At 44.3% G+C, this 22,965-nt stretch overlaps 1 protein-coding gene across 3 annotated transcripts in view; it reads right to left on the bottom strand.

Annotated features, from left to right (window-relative positions):
- tln2b (talin 2b) overlaps positions 1-22,965 on the bottom strand; it is a 94,666-nt gene that overhangs the window by 42,228 nt on the left and 29,473 nt on the right. For all 3 annotated transcript variants that reach the window (XM_061721832.1, XM_061721831.1, XM_061721833.1), the window contains exons 2-17: positions 14,378-14,551; positions 14,192-14,289; positions 13,874-14,003; positions 13,141-13,296; positions 12,562-12,704; positions 6,887-7,014; positions 6,527-6,590; positions 6,244-6,348; positions 4,312-4,467; positions 3,640-3,741; positions 3,450-3,526; positions 2,491-2,674; positions 2,221-2,334; positions 1,704-1,812; positions 893-1,101; positions 560-658 (exon numbers count right to left, since the gene is read on the bottom strand). In XM_061721832.1, coding sequence (XP_061577816.1) covers positions 560-658; positions 893-1,101; positions 1,704-1,812; positions 2,221-2,334; positions 2,491-2,674; positions 3,450-3,526; positions 3,640-3,741; positions 4,312-4,467; positions 6,244-6,348; positions 6,527-6,590; positions 6,887-7,014; positions 12,562-12,704; positions 13,141-13,296; positions 13,874-14,003; positions 14,192-14,289; positions 14,378-14,513 — 2,010 coding nt within the window. In that variant the 5' untranslated portion in view covers positions 14,514-14,551. The remainder of the gene's footprint in view (positions 1-559; positions 659-892; positions 1,102-1,703; positions 1,813-2,220; positions 2,335-2,490; positions 2,675-3,449; positions 3,527-3,639; positions 3,742-4,311; positions 4,468-6,243; positions 6,349-6,526; positions 6,591-6,886; positions 7,015-12,561; positions 12,705-13,140; positions 13,297-13,873; positions 14,004-14,191; positions 14,290-14,377; positions 14,552-22,965) is intronic.

Here is a 22,965-nt window from a genome sequence, read left to right as displayed (position 1 = left end):
CTACACAGCTGTGCGCAAGTGACAGAAGGGACCACGGAAGTAAATGTTTTTGTTTTTTCATTTTGTTCAGCTAGTGTGATGTGATTACTGCTCAAGTGATACAAAAGGACCAACAGGTCTCTCACTGAGGCGGCAGACCGTCCGTGTAATATTGTAGAATATTGGTAATTGTTTTAATGTAGTGGAAGAATAATGGCTCGAGATCAATGAGACCAAGAAAGCGGGTGATTCATGAGTTCTCCTCTCCACCCTAAAGAATGGCATGAAAAATGTGAAAGGGGGGATTTTGACATGTAAAGAATGTGAACGCACAAAGGAAGCAGTCAGGGAGAACTACTGATAAGCATGTATCATTAGAGGTCCTTGGCACTGCATTTTCATTTAACAAGTAAAAGCTCTTCGTCATATTCTTTGTTTTAAATCCACATGAAGAGGCAGGCTAAGAATAAAACCCGAGGTAATTACATAAATCTGCAGTGACACTTTTAAAGGAGCCCTGAGAATGTGTGTGTGTGTATCTTCCTGCTTGGTCGGAAACAGTGTGTGGGCGGCGTCCAACCTGGAACTTCTCATCAGTCTCGCCCTCCCCCATGTGACGGAGCAGGTCCCCGCTGGCTTGTCCAATGCTTCCTGCTGCAGTCAGCACCGTCTGTCTGGGCTGCATGAGGATGACATCAGGACATTCATTACAGAGGCCTTGCCTGCTCTCACAGAGGGCTCCAAACTTTCCAAACAGCAGACTTCGGGATCAAAAATCATCGCTGTAAACGGCCTCTGCAATACATCTTCAGTAGTATACTGATATAAAAGATGTATGCAGTTCAACACCATGTGCCTTTTTGTGATTACTGGGATTACAGTCGATAACCACAATAATCTGTAAGTTCCTCACCTCGGCGGCTGCAGGCTCAACAGATCTGAGCAGATCTGACACAGCTCCCGCAAGCATCCTGGCAGCGCCCATGAGCTTGTGTCCGCTCCCCACCTCATCATCCATTAGTGCCGCGAGCAGCTTGACACCCTTAGACATCTCTGTGAGGTTGGAGGAGATGGTGGTGATGGCGCAGCCCACGGCTGTGTAGTCAGTCTCTGTGGGCTCACCTGAAGAGGAGAGACAGCCATCACTGCAAACGACATCAAACCCAATGTCTGCTGTGCATCTTAATTTGCTATGCTGCTGTGGCATTGATTTAGCAAAGCCAGAGGGCAGCTTGCGTGTCATATGCTTTAACACAATCATCAGTGTTCAAATTAGAGCCAATTTGAAAGGGCTCCACGGAGATGAGCATATTGATGGATTAAGTGGCCGTGAAGAAGAAAAAACATGAACTAGTGGAGGATGCATAAGGGAGACCAAGCAGATGGCACGGTAAAATATAAACTTGACAAACATTGTGCTTCAAGACACAGGGAGCTGAAAGAGCTGAACTTAAGAGAAACGAGTTCAAGATTTACTCCTTAGTAGACATATCTACAGAAGAAACTGGGGCATGACCCCGTCACTTGTTAATAATGGATTAGAACACATTTATTGATTCTTTCCTTGAGTTGCAATCATAAAGAGATAAACTGTGTTTACACTTCTTTTTTTATTGAAGGTGCAACCCCCTCCAACTTCAAAAGCACGTGTTCAGCCTGTTGAAATGATTGAAAATGGAAAATTACAGTTGGTTCCATCTGGACACTTTAGTCTGCAAACTCACCGGCCGTGAGATTGACCACGGATGCTGTTCCTGCGGTGATGGCATCAACCTGAGAGTGGATTTCATGTTTGGATTCATCCACTTTGTTCTGAACCCAAACTCTGGATGCCTTTTAGGGTTAAAAAAAACAACAAACAAACAAACATAAAAAAACATGAGAGCCATGTGACACAGGGGAAGCTTTTTCAGCTCACATCCGATTCTTTTGGATTAAATGACCAGGCTGTCACCTATAGCTTTGTGAACACTCCTACCATCTTCACACTCACAGCCAGGTCCATTACATAATTAAATCTGAGAAATATGACTTGGATGCGATTAAAATGCTTGTTTCTTTTTGCTCTCTTCTTTGCTTTGAACATCTGGTGGCTTCTAAATAAGCAATAAAGTACTTTAAAATGTTAGAAAAGTAGAGCTTCAAGGAGATTGTGAGAATGTGCTGAGGGACTTTGTCTATTCAGGCTGCATTTGTCCTAATATATCACTCCAAGAGTTGCGCAAAAGTAGTGGAGCTCACCAAGTCGTGGCCCAGTGGAGGCAGATGATCGACATGTCCCAGGTCAGCCTGGGCCTGCTGGACCGCCTGCATACTGCTGTTGATGGTTCCCATCAAGGCCTGTTGGGCAAGACTCTGACAAAAAGCAAACAACAGACACTAACATTACAAAACAGAAAGCCTTCTAAATACACTGTTGTGAAATGTGCTCTTGGAATAAGATATATATGGACAGCAATTATCTAACAGCAATTGTCAACAGCCACCAGGAGAAATGTTTCTTTGACTCACCAGTGGGGGCATGTGTCCCCGGTGCATTTGCCCCGTGGTGATTTGCTGCTGGGCAGTGGGCATGGACCCCACGTTGAAGGTGTCAGGGCCTCCAATGGAGCCTGAGCGTATTATGCCCGGTATGGCTACCGATCCATGCTCTACGCGGCCTACCCGATTGAACTGCTGCTGCAAAATTGTGGATCTTATACAGAAGGGGAAAAAAGGGGGGTAAGTGTTGAATTTCACAATCAGTCATGCTTTAATCTTTGGTTGTTTCATTGTGCATGTGTTCTGGGTCACAGGGGGGAGTTTGATGAGAGATCTATAGATCTAACTTCTCTCCCTCTTCTAAACAGCACCATGGCACAAATTACAAAATTGTTATTAAAACAATTATAATATAATCCTTAAATAATTCCACAGTTTCCACCCAGGGGCCGGGGAACAAAAAAAGGCTGTAAAGAAAACGGGATTTTCATGCTTCTCTTGGCAGACGCTGCTTACTCCATTGGTTGATTATGGCTTGTTTAGAGAGGCACCAGTCATGTTTTTGCAATAGGAACTACAACATGAGTCAGCTGCTCCATAAGCAGTGCGATTAAGCTGCTTCATTCTCTCGGAGAGTAGTCTACCTCAGAGCAATGTGGATTTCCATTGTGATCAAATTTCCCAGCTCCACTGCTTTAAAAAAAAAAAAGAAAAAAATATAACCAGTGCGATACAGTTTCCTTTGCCAAATAAGACGATAACATTTTGGCTTTAACCAACATCAATTTGTGTTGTATGATTTTAAATTATTAGCACTAATTTGGTTTTAATTTGAACATTTCCAATGTCAGGTGAGAACTATTCCGGGAGAGCAGAAGCATATTAGTGCAGTATTACGGTTTACATGCACAAAGAGTAACCGGCCAGCACTCAGTGAGACGGAGCGGTCGGCACCCTCCTGCAGCAGATAAAACATGAACATGATGCACCTCTTAGGGGAAACTGATTCCTCCAGCATGGTGGATTCCTCATCTCCCTCCAGGCCAAATCGATCTTTGCTCTGCTTCTGGATGGAGGTGAGACATCAATGTGAACATTTATATGACGGCTGATTGTACAGAAAACTGTGTCTCTCTTGTATTAATACATTATTATTGCTTTTAAATCAGAATGACTTGCCTTTTTAAGAATGATGTCGATGTATCCAGCGATAAGTTGGGATATCTGTTCTCCTTCTGTAGTCTGGACTGAGTAGTAACTTTCCTGGTACTCTCCAAAATCCTTTATAGTGCAATAAAGACAGAATTCTTTCAGCCCAAGGATATCTGAATGAACTTGACAGCACTTTCATCATTTCCACTCTTAATGTAAAGATGGAGTAGTTTCCTCAGAGCTTCCCGTTCCTGTAAAGAGCTGGTTAGAGATGAGATTTAGCGACTCTGAAAACTGCTCACTTCAAAGAATTCTGTAGAAACACTGGGATGACTATTTTTAGTTTAAATCAATGTTGGCGAGTTCTTTTTAAAATTTGCACGATCTGTTCATCCTTAATGTAGTAACCTTCTCCAGTACAGGAACAAACAGCCAGAATCTTGAGAAAAGAAATTGAAAAATTCTTTAGATAAATAAAACATCTAAATTCTGCATCTTTTCCATTTGGAATCGGTTGTTTATTCAGATAAAATAGCTAGCTGGAATGCTGAAAATGCTCAATATGGCAAAAATAAGATAATTCTAGGTTGTAAATAAAAAGCGATGGGTTCAAACTGCACATATGAATAAATGCATAAGATAGAAAAAAAAAGTTATTCCTAGGTAGTGCTGAGGACTTAATGCAGAGTCACACCGTACCAAGGTGAAACTCTTGGGGGAGGCCGCCCATCTCTTGACCGTTGTGAGGGGCCATTCCTGCACCACATCCTTCGTCTTCTCATCAACCCGCATCACCGACTCTTTGGTTATCCCCAGCAACCGTGGGACCAGCTTATTTTTACCCTTCATCTTTTCCTGTCAGATAGGAAAAACATCAGACAACATTTAAAGTCGGTGCCAAACACCTACGCAGATGATTCATGCGAGGCGCGGACGCAGAATAACGGTGCCATTCAGGTGGCGCTGTCATAATACGCATGATGCGTCTGAGGCCTGAAACTCCCCGGACGGGGGAGGAGGAAGGAGACGGGTAGCTGTGAAGTGACCTGGCAGAGTTCAGGTTTGTTTAAGAGCTGGTTTACTGAGCAGGGTCTCCACTGGCTGTACACGCTGTCAGCCCAGAGGCTTGGTGTTTCCACCGAGCCGCTGCCTGGTCAGCTCTGCTGCCCACTGGAAATCTATTACCCCTCATTCCAAACTTGGCCCTCTCAGGAAATCTAAAATAGCAAAGTATAAAAATGTGGAGGTGAAAACACTTCTATCCATTGTCTCAGAGCTTTTGTTTTAAATTCACAGGGTCAAAATGGAGAGCCTGGAGAAGCACACAAAAGCCAGCTAGTACGGCTCTTACACTCAAGGACAGATAACATTATTCCAGTGTTCATGGCATGTTTGTGGAAAGGTGTACAGTAAAAACTTTTATTGTGTAACACTATGTAAATGTCATAACAATCAAGGCTACCGTACAGTCGAGCAGGAAGGGTGGATTTATAACCTAAAGTGAAAAGTTGATTTATTATGTCAATTCATATTGTTTAAGCCTGATTATTGAAGGGAAATATCTGCGAGTGTGAGACAATGCAACAGAAGTCTCACGTCACACATGCCTGCAGGCTAGGATAGGAGCAAACTCACATGCTAAACAAGCTTATTTACTTCAATGTTCTGCACTGCATCATTTTATTCAATGTATGTTCTTAATAATGTGACTCTTCCCTCCCTAAAACCTGCAGTCATTAAAGACAGACAGATGAGAGCTGGTAGGTAACTACAAATACTCCAACAATGCCTTGTCTGCGCTTTTTTGCATTTGCAGACTTCAATAGCGGAGTAAGCTGGGGTGAATTATTTAGCACAGCCTTGCAATCTGCATCTCTGTATCTCCTCTTTGAACACAGACAGCGCTCGCACTCGCACATTTCCATAACTGCTCCCAAAGATTGCTTGAACCCCGCAGTGTGTTTTAACTACGAGGCCAAATATTGCACTTATGGTCCATTAAGACCTCAGCAGATAACTGTGCTTTTAATCTTTTTTACCTCTTTCCTGCAAGTTTGAAGCTAAATGGGCTGTTGTTGTCGGAGGGCTTTTATAGCACTCGCCGGTGCAACTTCATCCCGCTCACATGCTGCACTTACAATCCATTTCGTGTTTGCCGAACCAGAGCAGAACAGAATTGCTAATGTCGTGAGTAACACACAGCTGTGGACAGCCGCTGAACAATGAGCGCACAAGCTTCCACAATGAAGCTTGTGATTTGTTGAGATAATGGGGTTATTGGTGTTTTCAACAAGATTTCATAACTGTTTGATGGCACAGTATAAATCACAGAACATATCAGAGCAGCTTCTTAATCACAGCTGCCAATCGCTTGCACAGTAACGTTCAATCACACTACCATATCAGTTAATAATGAGTGAAATTCACTAAAATTCAGTTTATGTCAACAAAACGAGACAAATATGCAGTCATATTATCTACAACTTTGAGTGGAGTTAAAATCAAAAGCGCATTTTGTTTTTGCTATCCATATAATTTGGAATATAGAAAGAAATCAGTGAATCGTATAACTTTTATTTTGTTCAACATATTTATTTTAATGGCTTAAATCCACACAGTTTTAGCCCTTACCTTAACCAGAAAGAAGGACACTCCATATGTCTGCAGGGACCTTGCAAGCTTCACGTATTTGACTTTTCCCTCGATCTCTGTCATCTCCCCACAGTCTTTATGGTCCTGCACAAATGACGGAGACGGATTTCCAGCTAAGTCTGATCCCTTTGTAAGTTAATAGTGAAGATGCTGTCCCCAACATGTGTGCATTCTGCCCATTTGTTTTTGAAAACAGAATAAATAACCATTTTCCAATGGATTTTAACTTCAATGCAACATTTAATCAATGTAACATACATACTTGGAATATTTTCTTCTCGGACCCTCTCTGCTTGACATATTCTTTAGGTAGGAACTCCTTCAGGCTAGAGAGAGGGATAGAATAATTACACGGTTACTTGCTGGAACTACAGGCCTTTCCTCTTCTATCAACATACCTCTACATATGAGGTCACTCTTGCTTTACTATATATGTATCAGGAAACAGTTGTAACAGCTGACATCACTGCTGAGCTGCTCGCTAGAGGAAATCCCTGAGGTAACAGACTGTACTGAAACAGGCGATAACAGCTCTACAGCTGTGAAGTGAACATACAAAACCCCCCAAAACATTGTTATACTGAACTTTGTACTAATTGATCACTTTGATAAGAATGCTTACTCCAGGAATCCAGGCTTGTGTTTGTGTTCCACGTGGGGGCCGAACTGGATCTGGGCTTGGAAGCCTGCAAACTCACAGGCTTTATCAAAGGAGACAGGGTGGGATCCATTCAATATGTCATCCCTCGCCTGGAGGAGACATGAAGACAGGGAGATATGGCGTTTAAGGGAGACGCACATTTAGAAAAATGACAAAACTACAAAGTAGTAAATCAGAAAGATGTAAAATTCACCCAACAGAACTTCATTTCATGAGCACTTGACGGCTGGAAAAAGTCTTCCTAGTTAATGACTAAGCTCCTAGAATGCATACGTCTTAACTGAGGAGCCAAATGAAATTTGTTCGTGGCAATACAAGTAATCGTGCCAGTGCTCGAATATAACAGCTTCAGAAATTTGTCATCAGAGCCAATTATGTGTTATGAAATAACAGCGGACAGAACAGAATATAGACGAGTATCACTCTTTCACAACAGTCCGTCTGCATTAAAGACCTGCTCTCAACGCGTCCTATCGAATCATTTTTCCTTTTCTTTTTTTGCCGCTTATTTGGCAATTGAAATATCACTTACTGTATGCGTCAATGCATTTTCAGGCAGGCTCTCTGCATTATCTCCCCCGTTTCCAAAGACAGAGAGAGAAAAGCCTTTGTTGACATCTCCCGAATAGTTCTCCCTGTGTGCTGTTTTCTCCAGGGGGCAGTCAGCTCTGCCTTACTCTCTCTTTCTAGTTCACTGCTGCAAATTTAATGGCTCCAAGAGCTGAGAGGCCACGCTGATAGTGAGAGAGGCTCCATCCGTGCTTTTAGGATTGGCATATCAGTGCACAGCGTGGACTCGACTCATTCTAATGTCCCATTACATCAGCGAAAAAGTAAGCAGCAGCTTGCTGTAATGAGGACTACGATCTCCTCTCCTCACAATCATTGCAATCACGTCCTCCACCAAGTGCAATTCACTATGAAGCACATAAGCTCTTTGTGAGCACAAGAAGACGCTCTAAATTTAGTCCTTGCACGCGCCATTCACACTGGCACACTTAGTGTTATAGAGAGTAAGATGAAAGGAGTTGTGAGAAAACTAAATGCTCTAATTTTGGAGCAAGAATTGCTTGCAGAGTATTTAGAGAGCAGGATCCACCAAAGCCTCCCAGGGACTCAAATTATTGATGTTGCAATAGACTAAATAAGGTGTGGACTGTGTAAGCCATTGCACAGACCCTCTACTATCATCACCTGTGATCATGTAAACTGACTAGATGCAGGCAACATTTTACTTTTTTGCCCGTTTGCTGGTTTTTGGTTTTGTGACGTAAATAATGGAGTCAGAGACACAGAGAAACCTACTGTATATTAGCACTTTTATTTTACTTTTACTACTTTAGTCATCTAGGAGATGCCTTGAGCCAACGTGACTTACAAGTGCATTTCAGTCAAGCAAGGAACCCTTGACATAAGCTTACATCTGCATACTGTAGTAACATTGAACTGCCCAGAATCAGCAAGTAAGTACCGGTACACAATGACAAACAATATGATGATAAATGCTGCAACTCCCAAAAATTGACTCCTAAATTTGATAAGATAAGGTAACTATTACTCAGCAAAGTGGTAAATAAACAGTGGTCAGATTTGACGGGTTAATAATTAGCCAAATGCAAACGTTCCCATTGAAGTGGAAGGAATTGAGTTTGTTGAGGCTGAAAATGTGAAAAACAAAAACAAACTGCGCAGCAGATGGTACCCATCACAGTTGACCGAGGAGAGCGAGGTTGTAGCAGTCACTCATTATACCTGCACGAGTTTCAGTGAAAGGTGCCGCACAGCTGACTGCTGCAAAGGTGTGAGTGAATCACTGACTTTGAAACATCTGATGCCCATCAATCACATCTTTGCATTAATAAAATGTTATGTGCTTAATGCAGTTCAGTGTTTACATTTAAATATTTCACAGGTTAGCTTCGCACCAAGTCGTGAACTCAAAGATAAATGTGTATACGCTGTCGAGCGACCCCCTTTGGTGTTTTCTGCCTTGTTTGTCATGAGATGAGCTAGCAAGAACATATTTCTGATGAAGGACATTGTGGGAGTTACAGAAAAAAACAAAAGCAAAAAAAAGAAACATTTTCACAGAGCTGCATGAGTGTAAGTGAACCACAAGACATCACAATCCATGACACACACACACAGCCCGAGGCTAAAACACAAAGGTCGGTCAATCCGCCGCATCCATGCCACAGAACATTCAGAATAATGAAGCCGTAAATATACTTGAGCTGAAGTTATTGATTGACTGCTTGCAAATAAATCATCAAATAAACAAATCTCAATATAATTTAAGTAAATTGATCAGTTGATTTCTCCTCTCGTTATATCTGCTTAGTTTTCCTTTTTTAACAGGTAGACAGGTTTTTCTGTCTTTGCTCTGGACTACATTGAAGAGTGAAGGCTTGTTCTTGCCTTAAATAATAATGCAAAGAGCGTTTCAGAGCAGTCAATCAGAAGAGTCTTTCACCAGCAAATCTTCCATTTTATGTGTCTGCAGAAGTCGTTCGTCATAGAACTGCCAGGATGTCACTATCTGAACAGTAATTATTAGACGTCTCAGTGCTAACAAGTTGCATTTTAAGGTGACAGAGGCTGATGTGAGTAAAACGTTTAAAAGAATTAAGGCTCTTAATGCTGGTGGCCAAGACATCGTTTTTCAAGCGCTGTCGGGAAATGTTTGACTAAGCTGTCTCAAGTTTGCAGTGACAATTTCAACTTGTCTTCGTGTGTGGCTCCACTTTGTTGCAAGAAAGCCACTGTTGCAGCTGTACCTTGGTAACCCATCTCCTGGCTTATTGATCGCCTGACTGCTGCTTTAACATCTGTGACTATGAAATGTGAGAAGACTGGTTATATCATACATGCAACATCCGTGCTCTTGCCACATGCTTCACAAGTGTTTATCAGATCTGTAAATTATGCTATTTCAGTCTTTTCAAAGTGCTGCTTTAATACACCTTAAAAAAGATGAATAGCTATATCAGAATAATTATTAATGACTACAGGTGATAGTGAAGAGGAAGACTAGACAAACTGATGACTCTGAAGAACCGCAGGAAATGGTATGGCAGTTGCCATTGATGGAAATAGATTTCCTGGTTTACACATCACAGACACAAAACCTCTTAAAATCAGCGGCACCCTCAAAAGGGCCCAGCAAATGAGTTCGACACTGCTCACGAGTTTTGGCATGAATACCAAAAGATGCATATGGAAAATCACACATTTGCGTGTGTTACTTTTATTTCACTGTGTTTTGGTTCCATTACGAGTGCAGCGAGAAGAATAGCAATCTCTTATAAGAGGCCGGTGAAGATAAAATCAAGTCTTTGATCTAACAAACTTCCAGCGGCCGTACACCAGCTGGATGGCCCCAGCCAAGAGGCACGATTGATCTTCATCATCCGAAAACCATCACGCATCTCACCAATTTGTCAGCGGTGTGACATTTCCAATCATCTTTCACTCAGGGTTAAAACCCTCAAAGAAATGAAAATATATACGTCACAGTAGCAGCAGCTTTTTCCGGAAAATATCTGAAATACAGATATGTTATTTAATTCAAAACAGCCGCTTCTACCATCATATAATATAATTCCTTTATGTGTAAATTATGATGTGACTGTTCCCAAATTTACACAAATGTAGACAATTAAGAGCATGTTTGTGTCAGAGTGGCGCGCCAGATTGCAGCATGCTTCCAATAACGATTGAGACAGCTACAGTAAGAACACATCATACCATTTAAGCCACAAACTGCAAAAAGAAAAGCCAGAAAATTATCAAGAGACACAACGATCCAGCTTATGTTCAGCAGTGCTCCTTCAAATCAATAAATTGGGAGAATCTGCTTTCACACAAATGACATTGGGTGCAGGGTGACCAGTCTTCATGCGTACCGTGGGAGAGTACTGGAACTACCTTTTATTTCAATTGGGAAGTACAGAAAATCTGAGCTATGATTTCGCACACATAGCAGTATTATGAACAATAGCTTTTAATGAGGAAAATGGATGGTTGGTCTTCAAAAAGAGGCCCGAGGTATGTTCCACTCTGCTGAAGATCTCTCCTCCGGCTCTCTTTGGCCCTTTTAACAAAGTGACAAATTACAGCCACCGCTATGTGAAGAGTCTCTGTGATCTGTGTAACAATCCAATGTGTGTGAGAGACAGAATGAGGAAAAAGAGAGAGATGTGGGGAGGGCGAGGGCTGGGGAGGGGGTGGAGTTGTTATTGTGGAAGGAAATATGAGCCTGTGTTGAGAGGAGAGCATGATATGCACAGTGCCGTCATGTGTGCCAGGGCAGGAGGGTGGGGATGTATGCGGCTGTGTCGCTGTGCGAGAGATGCAGAGGGAGTGGAGACGGGCAGAATTTGAAGGGAAGGAAACAGAGGGTGAGAAAAATAGAGTGAAAAACAGGAACAGACAGATAGAAGGGATGAGAGCAGGGTGGATGGTTCACTGTCTTTTACGAACGTATTCAAGAACTCTCATGGCAGTAGGGATTGAAACACGCAGAGACAGTATATCTCCAAGCGGGTGCTGTTCTTAAAAAAATTATGTGTTTTTGTGTGGGAGTGCATCCAACAACCATCAAATGATGTTTTGCATTGGATTCTGCGAGTGCAATAACTCCACTTTCCTTCCCTGGCTCTTTCTCTCTCTCTGTATCTGTCTTGCTGAATTCCAATATATACTCGCTTCAATACAGCTCTCACCTTTCCTTGACATTGCATGTTGGCGTTGTATGTATGAACAAAAATATCCACATCTCTCAGACCAGATACTAACAGGCCTGGCGTTGCCAACTTCCCACAACAATGTCCAGGTGATGTCTGATCGGGCCCATGTGCAGACAGAGCAGGTAATTCACACGCCCGACACAAACGCTGAATTGTTTCCGCTACACATGTGAAGAGGCAATGTCCACAGTCACTTTGGACACTGCCGTGTAACTCCTGGGATCAGCGAGGACATGTCCTCCCCTCGGCTGGCGGGGACTCAGCTGTTTTACCTTCCCCGAGGAGGTCGGCTGATCCAAACATCTCACTCAGGTCACCTGCCTCCCCAGAGAGAGGTCATAGTTCTACGGCGAGCCACAGAAAAAATCTTAAAAGTATAAGTCGTTACATAAAAATTTAACGTTTCACCTGTCATCATTTTATATTAAAGGAGATGTTTTTTTCTTACTTTCAATCAATGTGGCGTTGAATGAAGCCTTAAAGAGACAGGAGCTAAAGCTGAACATTCGGGGCAAATATTGAGACGAAAGCCTGCGTTTGCGTTTAACATCTGCTACTAGGCCTTTGCTCTCGTGCAAATATTTATGTTGGTTTACTATTGTTCTGCATGAATCAAGAAACAAGTCAAACCTGTCTGGACCACATCGAAGCTAACCACGTTTTTGTGTGTCTGATCCATGGCAAAAATAAAATGCCTGCCATATAACAGACATTTGGTCTGCTAACTTTCCCATTTAGACATCTGTTATGCTTCTTTTCTCACATAATTCATACCCTTGACTGTTTGGGTGTGACACAGTAAAAAAAAACAGCGTCACTCTCTAGTCAGTTTTCATTCATTCACTCACACATTGTTTCCCAACGTTAACGTGTGTGTAGAAGGTTTACCTGAACATACAGCAAGTTTAGCTGGACGGGATCCCGCGAATCCACATTCTGGTCTGAATAGAAGAACTTGCGCCTGAGCAGTAGGGTCTCACTCTCCTCCACTCCCTGCTCCCTGAATGTCCTGCTGTGATCCAACCAGTTCACTGTGCAATCGGTACACACACTCCGTTACCACATGTGCAAAACCCGCTCCATGTTCACTGCACAAAGATCCTGCTGGGTGGGGATACCGGGCCCAACGGTAACTGGACTGGTAAACACACATGAGCTCTGGCAGACAATCCCCCACACGTGTCCCAGAGTTGTGAAAAATCTTGACAGCACAATTATTTTGTTCTAGATTTGCTGGATGGCAATGGGTACATTTCTATGTTTCGAAACTGCTCCCGGCAAAAGAGAAACTTTGGTATGGTAACTGCATTAAACTTTCATAGATCCATGCAATAAATTAGACTTGAGAGACGGTGTAGGCGTCCAAAGGATGGTGTTGTGAAAACAAGAAACTGTAGTAACAATTCAAGAAAAATCCATGAAAACATCAATAACGCTTTTGAAAGGCTTTCACAAGCTCGTACTCACGATCATCATCTGTGTGGAGTTTGGCTTTGAGCTTCTCCATTTTCCTCTCATCTCGCTGCAAAAGAGTTCGATCTTTCTTCAGCGTCCCCATCCCATCTTCCTTTTTGTCCTCCGTCAACTCTTGGATGAGCGAGTACTCCTCATAGTTGGTGATTCCTAAAAGGTTAGCCGCAGAATTATCATCATAACTATCTGCAATTTTACCGCATTCACTGTTTCTCTTTTCTCTCCGCTTTAACAGAAGCGAAGAAAAGCTTCTATCGCGTCAGCAAACAAAAATAGGAGACAAGGAGGAGGAGAAACTAAGCAGAAAGCTCTGCTCTAAATAAACATTCTCTAATAAAGCTATCCGCCACACACATACTTCTCTTCCTCACCCAATTAGGCTTGCTAGCAGCCCATTATAATTGAAATATACAGCTGAGGGAACACCTCTGTAGCAGGCATGATGGCACAGACTGGGCCATGCCCAACACACTTCAGCATTTATTAGAAACACGCTTGTTTGAGCTTGATAAATCATGCCCATTGTAGTCTAAACATGCCATAATTAGGACTTCATCAAGCACACATAGGTACACTGACGTAATGCTGCTCGTCAACATGAACATGAGGGCACATAATAATGCTGCACCGCTCAATATGAAGCCGGGTGGTGAGACAAAACAGAAGATGAATAATTTGGGTTTAGGGCGGTGGCTTGACAGAAGTGCTTTGCACAAAAGGTGCTTACCTATTCGGCTGCATATGGTGACAAGCAGCTCCCCAACTGTTTTTGAGTCATCCACCATGATGGTTTTTACTGCACCATCCAGCATTTTGATCTTTTGAGGCCTCTGTTTCTTTTTATACTCCAAGACATCCTGAGAAAAACAGGAGGGTAGGCAGGATGACATCTCCATAATCCGTCTCAACTGTAAACCGCAACAGCTCCCAGCGAGCGGGGGACGCATGAATATCTCAGCTCCCACTAGAAAATATCAACCACTTCAAGTAATGATAAGTGACACTGGCAGAGTTTCCACCCCAGGACAACATGATTTAATCTTACTCCATTTCGCAGCATGTAGTAATCCAGGGTTCTTCCAGACTCCAGCCAGATTCCTTTCCTGGGATCATCGTCAGACAGGAACAAGCCATAATCTGAAGCTGAAACACAGGACGAAATCCAGCTTGCAAAATGTTGATGCCTAGAAATTTCCATTATGTAAATCTAATACAGCAGTCAGCATCCAACCTTGTCCCGTCTGGGCTTCTGGAACTCTCTCCCTGATGATCCGGCAGGCATCGTACACAGGGGTGAACGGCTCGAACTGCATCGTCTTCACCACATTGCACTGGCGTACACAAATCTTTAGTGACAAGGCCACCATCTTGGTGGGTAGTCTCAAGGCCTCACCGACCTGCACACCTGTAAAACGCAACAGCAGAAAACATTACATGAGGATGAAGAGTGTGCAAAGTTATTTGGCTGTCAAATATAATAAATAATTGGTCTTTGCTTTAGTACTTATGAACAGACCATGATAAAAACAAAATGTGTTCTTTCAAAACAATCAGGCCTGTTAGTGCAAAGAGGAAGCCTCAGAGGAAGAATGTAACACCACACAGCATAGAGAAAATCATCATCACAGTTACTTCCTTAGGGACATTTTGAGCCGATCACACTAAACGTGTTTGTTATGAACCTGCCCGAGCAGCCCGTCATTCCTCAGCCGTTCTGATGTTGAAGGGTAAAGCGAACAAAGCGCTGCTGCGTTATTGCAGCGTAGACAAAATTAACTGAACTAGCTTTTAAGCAGAAAAAGGGCAACAGACTGCAAATCTTGATAATCATGGTTTAAAACAGCCTGAAATACAATGTCGTTATTCACATCGCAAGCCGGAGTCGGTCTGAGACAAATCTTGTGGTGTTTTATCATGTGGAGCCATTAGGTTGAAATCAATTCTGGTATTCTGGGACAAAAAGGAAAGGGCTGATACCGCAGAATGTTTTTTTTTTTTTTTTGTCTTTTGTGCTTGACCTTGGCTTCAGCACAAAGGGAGCTGAGAGTGATAAATAGGCCACACACATAGAGAAGGCTGGCCATTTCTTTTATGATTACAGATGTGAAATTAAGTTGCGATACAACCGTATCTACAGTATATCTATATAACACGTTTTCTGGAGAATGTGTGCATCACAAACCATAACCCATATAGGGTTGGACCTATTAGTAGTTTGCATGTCTCAGAATAACTGAGACCACTGATTTCAATGCTGAAATGTTTGAAAAAGATAAATAATGCCTTTTTTCCTCAAATTTAAGAGGCACAAAAAATGTTTCGCAATTTCCAGGTGGTGACGTTGCTTTTACAACACTGTCCAAGATTTATCCTTGTTTGGTCTCTCGCTCTGTCACTCTCCTGTTTTTACTTGTAATACTACTTTCTTGAGCAATCCCGTCTCCCCAATTAGGTCAAAAAATACTCCTGAACACACCAACCCAACGCGCAGAACGTATGTTCTGCGCGTGTCCAAGGCATAAAAGTTCCCCATAACTGCAGGCAGCGCTAATCTGTGATGTCACCCAGAGGTAAAAGGAAAGACTAACAACCAGAAATGATGGATCACTCTAGTCTAGAGTTCTGAACAGAGCCTGCTGTCATCAGTCAGTGTTTTCACTTCTGAGAATACGATGGCTAATAATGATAATATAATAGGATCAAACACAATCCAATCAAAACCAATACCATGATAGAGTGTAGTGTAGCGTCTGTGCTCGCTGTTCATCTAGTATATTTACATCGTCATTTCAGGTTAACTCTGATTCGCTAGTCAACGGCTAGCACTCCACCAATCAGATTGGTCATAGAGGCAGACAGCTAGTGGCCGATTCTATATGTCAAATCGGCCAAAATGAACGCTGACGCAGACGCCGAGAGAGGACTGCACGGGACACACCAACCCAACTGGAGTCACCGACCTCGCCCAACTGCTCGACGATTATTTGATTATCGGATTGGCGCGTCCTGGGCTTTAGTTACCTCTGCCATGATTTCCTCTGCAGCTCTGTGTGTTACTTCCATCACTATTGATGTATGAGAGAAAAGTGACACAAATTCTGGTCCATCCATCCATCCATCCATCCATCCATCCATCCATCCATCCATCCATCCATCCATCCATCCATCCATCCATCCATCCATCCATCCATCCATCCATCCATCCATCCATCCATCCATCCATCCATCCATCCATCCATCCATCCATCCATCCATCCATCCATCGTCTTGCGCTCATCCATACCGGGTCGCGGGGGCAGCAGTCTCAACAGAGATGCCCAGACTTCCTTCACCCCAGACACTTCCTCCAGCTCTTCCGAGGGGAGTCCGAGGCGTTCCCAGGCCAGCCGAGAGACATAGTCTCTCCAGCGTGTCCTGGGTCTGCCCCGGGGTCTCCTCCTGGAAGGACATGCCTGGAACACCTCTCTAGGGAGGAGGGACATGCCTGGAACACCTCCCTAGGGAGGCGTTTAGGAGGATCCGGTACAGATGCCCAAGCCACCTCAGCTGACTCCTCTCAATGGTGAAGGAGCAGCGGCTCGACTCCGAGCTCCTCCCGAGTGACTGAGTTTCTCACCCTATCTCTAAGGGAGCGTCCAGCCACCCTGCAGAAGAAACTCATCTGCGATCTTGTCCTTTCGGTCAATACCCAAAGTTCATGACCATAGGTGAGGGTGGGAGCGTAGATTGACCAGTAAATCAAGAGCTTGGCCTTTCCTCAGGTCCTTCTTCACCATGACGGTCCGGTACACCGTCTGTCAATCTCACGCTCCATCGTTCCCTCAGTCGTGAACAAGACCCCGATATATTTGAACTCCTCCACTTGAAGCAGGACTTCTCCACCCACCTGGAGAGGGCACAACACTCTTTCCATGGCCTCGCAGTCAAAGTCGGGTCCAAAGTTACTTTGGATGGTTTTTGTCAACAGCACAGAGGTTGCAGGAGCTACACAACACTTTCTAAAAGTAATAAAATATTCCTCCTAATGACACTGAAATAGATATATTCAGATGAAAACGAAATCCTTTGTGCTTTTATTGAAGTTTATTTAACCCTGACTTGTGACAAGATTTCAAATTCAGCTGTAACAGCGAAGGAATTTAGCTTTTTCCTCCATGCTTGGATGTAAAGTTAAAAGTTCAAGTCTTCACACTGACACGATTCAGAACTCAGCAACAAGTGGAAACAAAGAGTTTTTTTGTGTCAGACTTCACAGTTCATCCACACGCCCTTTCAAGGCAGAGCAGAGAGGCTCTGACGAGTACATTTTCTGTAAGGACGGAGTCGTGAATGGGCCCGTCTGCAACGGTGCCTCTGTCAGAGCTGTGGGTTCTTCTCCAATAGTTCCTCTCCTTCATCCAGCTTTGTCTTCACACAAAGACGGAAAAAAGGCACAAAGAATATAAGGTAAAGGCGCTGCATGAACTTTCCTCCATACAAGCTGGCGGAGAAGCCCCGCCGAGTTTTTGTCATCCACTCCTACCACAGATGCTCTCCTTGAGACATCCCTGCGCTGACACTTCAGCAGGCCACACGGACGTCCACCGCATGGTCAATAACTATTCCTTCGCACACGGTAAATAAACAATCTGCTCTGAAGGATTTCAAACTGCTCCATCTCAACCAGCAACCACAGGCACTGCGGTCACCTGTAATGATTAGCATTTGAATGAATAAAAACGAGTGTCGGCTTAACACAACAGCCACTGTAGTATCTCTAAAATCACGTACTTCTGGGAGTAAGTGTTGCAGAAATCACATGATGTAACCCAAGGGGATAATGATAATCTGTCAGTACGCAGTTGTGTGAGAAAACATCTTTCAGCAGGATCCTCGTGCAAATACTCCAATGCAGCCAGCTCCTCATTAGCTCTGCTCTCAAGTTGGGTTCAGACATCTCTCTCATGTGAGGCTCTGTAGAATCATATTCTTGTGTTTCATTCTGCTGACTGGATCAACAGACTTAAAGACTTAAAATGCAATTGTATCTCCCATGACCATCAAAAGTCCATCAGAAGGAGACCTGTATTGAATTAGGTTTGTTTACTACTCCAAATATTAAGCCAAGAAAATGACCAAAGAGCAGCTTACCGAGGAGTCTAAACAAGGACAATTCAATAGAGGGTTGGGAAGGCAGGAGCCATCTGGAGAGGATACGGCCCTAATGAGCGGCTGTAGTACCAGCAGCAGAGCCGAGCCCAAGAGCAACAACGGCTGTGATTACTGCACCAGTCTGTCACACGGCAGCACAGGAAGGGGCTGATGAATTTTTTTTTCTTCATTATGTCTCATAACAGAGTGACACATTTGAAACAGAGCAGCAATAAAGAGGAAAGAGGATGACAATCCCAGCAGAGCATCAGGTGATAATCCAATAAAAGAAGGTGCTTGAGTTTCATTGTTTTGATTTGTTCAAGTGTGTATTTTTCAAATACCAGCATGGGTTGTTGTCTTGCTGTACACAGTCTGGAGCAAATGTTCGTTTATTCTTACCCACTTGAGTTTAATAAAAACAACAACCAGCAAACACACACAGAATAGGATAACAAGAAGTAGCATCAATATTGGGCTGTTCTTCAACAACAAACAGTGGTACAGTAATGATTTCCTGGTAAAAATGATGATTTACACTCATTCTGTGATGCAAATGCAAACACCTCATATTTTATTCACCCAACCAGGAGTGATTACTGTGAACTCAAAAAGAGCCACACAGGAAAAACAAAGGTTGATTTTTTTGGCAATTCTGCAACTAGCAGAGCGATAAAGTTTAACAAGATACTGATGCACCTGAACATAACTCCAGAAGCTCAAACGTAATCGTCGGTAAGGCAGCAGGGACGCACTGAAGGTGATTACTGAACATGATGAGTGCAGTAATACTGCAGGCCTGCTGGACTCTTGTAACTGTGTGATTAAAACATTTACTGTAGCATGAATGGAGGGCAGAGAGTAGCCGAAGTCGAAGCTCAGCAGATCTCAAGACTGTCGAGAACAGCAGCATTAAAGCATGCATGCACTGAGAAAATGCTAACCGTTTGGCCCCACACCCCTTCTTTCTCATCTGCACATCCAGCATTGACATTCTCAGCAAAACATCAGCCTTTTATCCCTGTCTGACAGCAAGCAAGGTCACGTTCCTGCGGATCCATACCACTCATCCGGAGAACCGCTGGAATATATAGGCTCTGGCGTTGGATCACATGACAGAAAACAAGGTCAGCTGTGTATTTCAATTCCGTGCTCCTGCAATCCAGGAACTCCTCAATGGAGGTCAGGAGTGTTGTGCTCCCCAGATGGCCATTACTGTACATGCAATGATTGTTTTGCTATCATTTCCAGCACTTCATTCGGAATATTGCTTATCTGATCATTACACAGGTAGTACATTTCAATCAGTTTCCATAAAAACACCTTTACTGTAACAACAAGGCTTCATGAATTCCTAACAAAGACACGACAAGAAACTCGGTCTTAAATCTTAGGTCCGTTTTGAACACATGAGGCAAATTTGATAATAGTGACACAAGAACTTTATTCACATGCTGCCAAAATACTGATAGATTGAGGTTGTTTGATCCTTTAAAGGGAGTACACAGATATCACAGTTTGTCACTTTTTTCCCAGGTGGCTATGTTCTGAAACGTAGTTCTAAAACTCTACAGTTTGTAACACCTTGTGGAAATCCTTTGCATCAGGATTTTTTTTTTTTCCACCTTGTCTGCACACATATTATTGATTGATACCATGACGGTAGAAACCAAAAGTGTATATATGTGCATTGTTACTATATTTAATATATATACATATATATACGCACACATATGCGTACACGTACATAAGTATACACATACAAACCCAGTGTTTTTTTTTTTTTTGTTTTTTTTTTTGGGGGGGGGGGGGGGGGTGACGACATCCACTGCCAATCCAGGAAGCAGGAACACACGGAGACACACGTCAAGCACTGGAAATCTGCAACAAAAAAACCACAAACAAAGCACGAAACCGGCACGGAGCCAACCAAAACAATAACAGCAATCAACCTAAATCTTGAGATCTGATCACAGTCTGAGCTAAGCTATCGCTACCGCTACCTAAACCCAAAAACTAGAGAGCCAGCATGCAGGTGAACAAGCCAGTGTGTATGTCTATGTGTGTGTGTGTGTATGTATATGATCATGCGTGTGTGTGTGTGTGTGTGTGTGTGTGTGTGTGTGTGTGTAAGCATGTGACTAAGTGACTATATGTGTGTATGTGTGTGTGTGTGTGTGTGTGGTAGTGTGTGTGTGTGTGTGTGTGTGTGTGTGTGTGTGTAATAAACCAAACAAAGCTCCACCTGAAGTGTATCTATAGTGGGGGAGGGGGGGGAGCAACCCCGCCACCCGCGAGACCAGAGGCCGACACGGAAGAGCCCGGAACCCAGGCCACTGGCAACCCCACAGAGGGGAGAAGTAGGAGGGAGGCAACCCACCGCCTGCGAGGGCCCCCCCCCCCCCCGGCGGCGGCCAAGGGGGCCCGCGGGCGGGGCCCCCACGGCGCGGGAAGAAGCAGCCAGGGATCCCGCGGCGGCGGACCGCGACCCAGGCAATCCCCGGCCAACCGTGTCCGGGCCGGACACGCGGCCAGGAGGCCCTCACCCTTCAGGCCAACGACCCCCACCCGGCAGGGGGCCAGCCTGCCCGGAGAGACAGAGCCGCCCCGGCCGCCGACGCGGGCAGGCGCACCCGTCCCCCACGAAAGTGGCCCTCCAAGACCAGAGGGGCGCCCCGCCGCAGAGGCAGCGGGGGGGACCGGAGACGGGCCCGGAGAGAGGGAACCCCCCAACAAGGCGACACCCGCGCAGGCCCGACAACGGAGGGCCCCAGACCCAGGCATCCCATTCATTCATCCATTCACCTATCCGATACCTATACTAATAATAATATAATATACTATACATAATAATAATAATAATAATAATAATAATAATAATAATAATAATAATAATAATAATAATAATAATAATAATAATAATAACCATCTTTGTATAATATAATATTCATAAATTATTAAGTTTTGATGTCCTGCCAATGGAGGCTCAAATCCTCCATGGCAGGACCCTTCCATACCGCATTCTCACCGACACAGACATACAATCACGCACCGTTTCCCCCTCCCCGGGGGGGTCCAGCACCGCCAGAAGGCACCCCAGGCTGCACGGCGGGCCCCGCCAGGCCCGGGTAACCCGACCCACCTGTCCCAGGCCGGTGAGGGAACGCGGGTGATGTGGGACCCCCTCCCGCCCCTGGTGTTGAGTGCGTGTGATTAATGCCATAAAAACAGGGAGGGGGGAGGGCCAAGTATCGATTGACACCGACCCCCCCCCCCCCCCCTCCCGAACTACGTGTCCTTGTCAAATGTATTTATTAAGTGTTGAATGTGCAGTGTCTATTTTGCTGTTAAAACCGTGAGGCGGGGAGTGCCGGGCCACGCGGGACGGTGCCCCCCACGACCCGGACCCCCCGCCCTTCGCCTATGTGCGTATGAATCGTGTAGGGGGGGAAAGAGGGGGAGCGGAGGCCGAAGCCAGGAAGCAGGACCAGCAAAGCCGGCCCTGATAAGACACCCGCGTCCCCCCACCGGCCATCCAGTAGACGGGGGCCGGCCCTCCGAGCCGGGCCAGGGCCCCACCGTACCTCCACGGGCGCCCCCGGCGCCGCCGGAGCCCCCAGACGGAGGGGGAAACGGTCCAACATCCTCCCATTCATACTGACAACATAAGACATAGATACCTGGGAATGGTGCCACCCCGCCGTCGCGCCCGCCCGTGCACCCCCCGGTCAGGGGAGGCCCACTCCCCGGACCCGGCAAATACAATTATTCTAAAGAATAACTCTAGCTTTTTCAGATATGGCTGAAGTACATCTTCACCGGGACACAGCAGTCACCAGCCATGTGACAATGAAAAGAAGCCTGCCGCTTTAAATTCACCAGGTTTACGATAGCCGAGGCATGATTAGGCAAGTGCTCTAAATCCAAAGCATCCCAAACCGGTAAACAAGATGACACTTTGAGTAAGATTCTAAAATAAACCTTTTCTGTTATCCAGTCTATACATTGCAGGGTCTGCTCTTGTGCACGCTGCTATAATCCAATTCCTGGGAATAGAAAATGACAGAAAGCACTCTCAAATCACTTTTGCCCTTGTTGAAAGGAGGAAAAGAACATCTCCTCTTACACTAAAAATACCCAGTGATGTGGAGCTTCCTGCAGCAGCACTGCTTCAAAAAGATCCACGGCAGAAGCAGAGCAACAGAAATAGCATTTTTTTTCCTTCCTACCAATTCTTAAAAAGCAAGGCATTCTCTGTCACTTCTTCCTGATTTTCATCAGTTAATTATTATTCAATGTTTCTTGAAGGTCACGGAGCACTGTAAATTAGACTCTAAATAGCTCTGACAAAATGTTTTAGGATAAGTTATTTCAGCAGTTTGGGAGCTATAATTGTGCAACACAGAGAGTCATCCAAAGTTTCCATTCCTCTCCTTCAGATATGAAGAATTGGCTCCCTAATAAATGGAGGCAAACACAGTCAGTGGAAGAGAGGAGCTCCACCCAGCAGCTGCAGTCACTCAACCAATAAGTGAACTTAGCCAGTCGATGCACTCACTGGGGGTTGACCTGACTTCTGGATCAGCCCTCGGAGGGACCAGATACTGCGGCTCCAACAGATGTTGCCACAGCATTTAAAAAAAAAATTCTAGTGAATGTTGATCAATCCAAAAAAAGAAACAACCCAGC

This window comes from Cololabis saira, chromosome 5, assembly GCF_033807715.1.
Source record: "Cololabis saira isolate AMF1-May2022 chromosome 5, fColSai1.1, whole genome shotgun sequence".
Lineage (NCBI taxonomy): Eukaryota > Metazoa > Chordata > Actinopteri > Beloniformes > Belonidae > Cololabis > Cololabis saira.
The sequence above is the reverse complement of the archived record's forward strand: the minus strand, read 5'-3'. Positions and strand labels throughout refer to the sequence as shown.